The 6,000-nt window shown below is 41.9% G+C and overlaps 1 protein-coding gene across 1 annotated transcript in view; it reads left to right on the forward strand.

Annotated features, from left to right (window-relative positions):
* The window catches only part of SYNJ2 (synaptojanin 2), a 69,126-nt gene extending 63,741 nt beyond the window's left edge, over positions 1-5,385 (forward strand). Inside the window, exons 24-27 of the mRNA XM_059835630.1 lie at positions 216-328; positions 1,068-1,176; positions 2,508-2,710; positions 4,456-5,385. Coding sequence (XP_059691613.1) covers positions 216-328; positions 1,068-1,176; positions 2,508-2,710; positions 4,456-5,223 — 1,193 coding nt within the window. The 3' untranslated portion in view covers positions 5,224-5,385. The remainder of the gene's footprint in view (positions 1-215; positions 329-1,067; positions 1,177-2,507; positions 2,711-4,455) is intronic.
* The last annotated feature ends 615 nt before the right edge of the window (positions 5,386-6,000 follow it).

The following is a 6,000-nucleotide window of genomic DNA, read 5'->3' on the forward strand; positions in this document are numbered from 1 at the left end:
GTCTTGCTCTTGGCACTCAGGCAGAGGGACTCAAGGTCCCTGATGTCCTACAGCAAGGTCTTGCCTAATATATCTGTTCCTGGAGGAGCAGGGAGGGTGACAGCATCTCTTCTATTTATCGCAAACAATTTCAAAGCATATTGGTTTTGCTCCATTGCAGGTAAAATATTGTACCAGCTAGTGAATGTAAAAAGCCATTTTTATTCCTCTTTCAGCTGGAACATCAGGCAAAAAGTCCCCCTCAGATGGTTCTCTCTCTCCAGGAAGCCACTCCAGCTGCTCCATCCTGGCAACGGCAAAGCTGCTACCCGGAGCTCCTCAGCAGCCAGTAAGTCCTGCCACTCATCATGGCCACTTAGCATTGTCCTGATCTCCCCCATCTACATAGACACTGTAGACACTGAGCATCACATACGTGTTGCGCCTGTCATACAAGGAAGGAAGTCCGTCACATGCCTGAACTAGAAATGCTAAGATGAACTTGTGATGTAATACTGGACTGTAGGACCTGCTAGACACAAGAAAAATGTTATTAAATTGCAGGAATTAGAAGGGCCGAGGAGGGAGAGAGAGAATGATGCAAGACCAGGGCACTGTTGGTTTATTCCACGTGCCGCTTTCTGACAGATGCTAACTTGAATTTTCAACACCATGATAATGTGCTTTAATTCTTTTCTCACCTCTTTTTTGATGAGCCATGCTAGTGCCCAGCATACAGAAAAAGTCTTGACTGTTGCCAGCAAGGCTGCTAGCCCTCTGAGGAGACCAAGACTGAAATGTGGGAACACGTCCCAACTCCTGTCTTACTGGATGAGAACCCTAATATATTGGACAAGGGATGGCTAAGGGACTAGCTGTGGCAGTAAGCCATCAGCCTGTCTGTCAGCTGGTAACAAAGATGTAATATCTGCCAAAAGACTCCCTACCATTTCTGTAGTATTTACAGATCACTGAATGGCAAAACCAGAACTTTACAGGAGTGTGAGCCTAGCTGTGAGATTACAGGTGTACAAGAAAAAACAGTTCTCTCAACATTACTTATTCTTGGTTTGTTTTTTTTTTAAAAGCCTAAAGTCCGGACTGGAATAAGTAAACCTTACAACGTCAAGCAGATCAAAACTACCACAGCTGAGGAAGCAGAAGCAGCTATCAGATGTCTTATGGAAGCTAAAGGAGGTGAGCACAGCTTTCTAACTGACTTCTAAAAATCTCTAAATAAAGAAAACTGTAGGTGTATTCATCCTTCCTGTGATAGCCCAGGTGCACACATTTCTATTCAGAAGCTCACCTGAATACTGACATACACATTCTTGCAAGATGATACTTGGTGTTCTCTGTCAGTCTTGGTAATATTAACCTTTTTTTTCAAGATGACTCAAGTTGTATATTTTGTCATAGAATCTGTTACTAGGAGCATCTTGGGTTATTTATGTCCAGATTTAGTCTGAAAAATTAGAAGATGAAGATGGGATCTTACTAAACTGATGGTGCTTGTGTTAGCTCAAAGTTGCACAATGGATATTTGCTGCTCCATTTAGTGAATGCTCACTATTCCAAGCAGAACTAGAGAGCAAATACAGCTGTGGGAGAAATGACCTAGCTTCTGTTCACATTTGGACAGCAAGTATAGCTGTAACCTAGATAGATAGAAGCTTGCACCACTTTAGCTTGAATAGCTAAGCTAAAAGGCTACTCTGTGTTTAGGCTCTCTATCTAATCCCTGGAGAAGAGAGCTTCTTGCAAGGGCAGGTTAGAGCAGGAAACTAGCTTAGGTATTGAAACTTAGGCAGTGTCAATATACTCTCCGGGGTTGCAAGTATTCTTTCTGCTGATGCTGTATGAATGAGAAAGCTACCTGAGTTTGCAAGGCTCTCAGTTCAGGAGAAAAACATCCCTTTTCATTTGTAAATAGAGCAAATGCAGTTTGGAATAATCCAATTTAATTATAAATATCATAAAGGCATCTTGACGTTTGTTCCTTAGACAGTGCTGTACATTTGTTTTTTAAATCAGATTTACTCTCCATTAATTTTGAAATTCACATTAAGCATTCTACTCAGTGTTGGTAAGGAAACTAGTCCGGTCAGCATCACTTTCAGTCCCTTGTGCTGTACCACCAGTTGGCATTTACAGTTCTTCCCAAAGTACAAGATGCGCTCGGTATCATTATCTTGATTATCCAGATAAGGAAACCAGGGCAAAAGGAGACTCAGGACTTGAGTCCAGTACTCCTGAACTCCCAGCCGGTTTTTTATCCACTTGGCCAAATGGTGGCACAGCACTGCTAGTTTGGCATGAAATTATTTCAGACAGGGGAGTTTCTTCCCTACCTACCTCTTACAAATGTGACAGGATTGCAAAGGTCTGTGTTTATTTCTACAATTTACCTTCCTGGCCTGAACACATTCCCTTTAGGCATGCACATTTTGGGAAACACAACTGTGAAATAAATTATCTTGAAGCTACATTCTGATCAAGCCAAGACGCTAATTGTTTTTGCTTTTCAGGACTACAGGAAGATGCAGTAAAGCCTGCTCCAGCTAGAAACCAAACGTTCACCAAACCTGAGTCTCTTCCCAGCATCACAAAGTCAGCATCATTTCAAGTGTTGCAAGCAGGACCAGTGCTTGCGCCCCATCGCCCGCCACCCAAAGTTCCAACTACGAAGAAGCCAGTACCTCTGCAAAGGACCGGAGTCAAGGCAGAAAATGTAAGATAGTTGCAGCAAAATGCATCCCGCCTGCATTTCGTAGTGTGAATGATGGCAAGAGGAGTGGACTGTTAAACAATTTGTATGAAGTCCTGTCATTTAAAGTTCTTAGCCAGCAAGCACTGAAATGATTTTATGTGTTGTAGTCACCAAGGCATAAAAATGCACTAGGAGATCAGAAAGGAAAGAGAGACCTGAGTTCCTTTCTCAGCCGTATTCAGCTTTTCTATTTGTCAGTCCATTCCCTTAGATTTTGTTACTTTTCTTCTGGTTTGTCTAAACCTTGTCAGGATTTAAGACTCATCCCTTCTTTGTCACAGTGTTTACTTTTGACCACATCATGAGTGGTCTGCTCTGTATTGATTTGAGGCAGCTTCTTGATCAGTATGCTGTTCTGTGTCCTGTTCAGAAACATCTGACTTTTCTCACACACCTTATAATAGGATTCAGCCTTTTACTCTGGATTCTGGATTCTACTCAAGAGTTCAGGTTCTTAAAAATACAAACCTGTAGGTGTTGGAGTTTTAATCTGTCTCTCTGTCAGGTGTCTACAATGGAGATAATACTACTTCACCTCTAGAGCTGCTAAAATGGGTATTTAACGGTGAAAGCAACTTAAGTACGAAAGAGTAAAATAGAACTTCTTATATTCTTCCTTTGACAGAACCTCTGCTAGGAAGCTCTGTTCTAAGTTGTCGGGACTCCTGCCTTACCTTCCTTTCTAAAGGCATTCACCCTTTCTCTATCACTGACTTTGCACCATCTCTACTTAGCAGATTCACAAAAGAAAAAAAAAAAACCAGACAACACAATGTGTGCCCTTTCCTTAAACATTCAGTAACAAGGAATGGTCTGTTTATTTTGTTTATGTTGCCGTCATTCCCAGGGCACTCCTGAAAGGTGCTGAGAGGGACTGCTATTTTGGTGTTAGGTATATGAAATTTTCTGCAGGAATATATCTATTTCAGTTTGACTCTATCCACTCCTTCCTCCATCTGAGTGAATTCAGATGGGAATTGTATACTTGAAAACCTCTCCCAATCCACCACTATCATTAAAAAAAGCATGCAATCAAATGTAGGCAACTTAACAACAGCATATAGACAGAAGAAATCTGAAGCAGCCCTTGCCTTCTTGGACTGAGCTGAGTTCCAGTTATTTATATAATTTTAAATGTTGAATATATGCTAGATTGTATTTGGAGAACTTTTTAGCTTCAGTTCCTAGCATTAGTGAGACATGACAGAGCCATTAATGCATTTCTTGGGTTAGTTTAAGCTAATTGTCCTTCAACCTTTTGCATCAGAAAACACCCAAAGGCATGTACTAATGGCCCCATTAATTTAGCCCTCCCTATGCATTCTTGCTTAAATAATATTAGTCAGCAGAGAGATGTATCAAATAAATAACTCTTCAGAACTGTGTTAATTTGGCCTGGAGCAAAATCCGCAGAGATGGTCATAAAGAGATGTGTTTTCATGCAGGGACTGAACATGCTGTAGGGTCCTTGTGCTCAGATAGCACTCTGTAAATGAACACTAGTCCAAGGCACGATGCATGGGAACAGAACCAAGCAGGTACAGTGTAAACCTGTGCTGTCAAGCCTCTTCTTTGTACGGCTTTTTTTTTTCCTTCCAGTACTGTCAGCTTTTCTCAGTAATGCCATCAATAAGACTTGCACTAGAAGTGACTCAGTTTAAGGTACCATTTTTATTCTCAAATTTCTTGTTCTTTTTCCCCCTCAGGCTATGTCTACAGAAGAGCAATTCAACCAACAGACAGCACAGTCTCCTTTTGGCTCGCCAGAGCCCTGTCTAGAAGCCGGAGCTATTCTTAGTCCAACCAGGATTACTCCAGTCCCCAAACCCAGAACACCACAACCTGGGAAGCCTCAGGAGAGCAGGGGGAGCAGTGAAAGGCAGCCCTCCTCAGCAAGCATGGCTGAGGCCAGTGTGCTGCCTCCCCCAAAGGTGCCTCCACGAAGGAAGAAGTCAGCTCCTGCAGCTCTTCATCTACAGGTTCTCCAGAGCAGTGACAACCCACTTTTTAGTGGGTTAATGTTCAATTCCAGCAACAACAATCCTGGGTTCTGTCCCCAGACTCAGGACGCTGATGTCCCCATGCACTCTGCTCTCTCAGCTCCTACATCCTCTGCCAGCCCAGAAAACAACACAACTAAGCAGTTGGCACCAAATGCTGCAGAATTAATGGCTAACCTTCAGGGCCCTCCTGTGCCAGGCGGCCAGCATCCACAGCTCTCAGATACCAGCTCCCTTCCAGAGAACACCAATCTTCTGAACCTGGACACAGATTCTTCCTGCCTTCTTTCCATACAGGTGGCATCAGCTGCTCCAGAAAATTTAAAACGCCCCAGCTTGAAAGATTTCAGTCATTGGGTTACATTTAGTGATGACGAAGACAGTGGTGCACTGTCAGAAGGGTTCAACAAACTGCTTGTCTTAGAACAAAACAAAACCACTTTGATGAACACAAATACTGATCTAGAATTGTAAAATTTGTCCCCTTAATGTTCCTATAGAAGTCATCATTATGATGCAAAATGAAAATATATCTTTTGCACAAAGATTCTTATTTAAGGAAATAACAGGTTATCTGTCCATGCTACATTTCATTCTCATGCTAAAGATAAAGATACTGCCCCTGGAGGGAAGTGTACAGACTATATACAACCTCACATTATCTACAGCTTATCTGAAAAGTTCTTTATTCTAAGTTATTTCTTTTTATTAATCCATCTTAATCCAGGTACAAATCATATGTAAGAACATGTCATGATGTATGGAAAAAGATGTTAAGAAAAGCATTTTCCTGTGAAATTTATATATTAATCCATTTCTGTCACTTGAAATAAAGCACCCTTATCTTAAATAGTTAGACTGCTACAGTTATTCTGGAACAAACATCCAAAAGGGGAATATATACCAGTATAACTACAGCAGTAACAGTGGTATTGTTCTGCTACTACATTTCTGCTGTGGAAACAAGGCTGAGACAGTATCTTCCTGTAGATCTTAACTAGCTGCAGTGTTGGCAGGCCCTAGTACTTACCTTGTTATACTCATCCCTGTGTTATAAGTAAGTCAAATGAAAGGTGTGTACTATGGGGCTGTAAAGCAGAACCCCCAGAGGTGGTGCCCCAGCATCAGCAAGAAATGCCTGTTCTTACTCCAGACTAGGCACAGTGAACGCCCCGTATTACAACAGATCTTCTTCCTGCGCTGTTAATGGTGCTGTAATAACATGCCTCAGCTGTCCTAAAAGGACTGCGT

The sequence above is a fragment of the Gavia stellata genome, chromosome 2, assembly GCF_030936135.1.
Source record: "Gavia stellata isolate bGavSte3 chromosome 2, bGavSte3.hap2, whole genome shotgun sequence".
Classification (NCBI taxonomy): domain Eukaryota; kingdom Metazoa; phylum Chordata; class Aves; order Gaviiformes; family Gaviidae; genus Gavia; species Gavia stellata.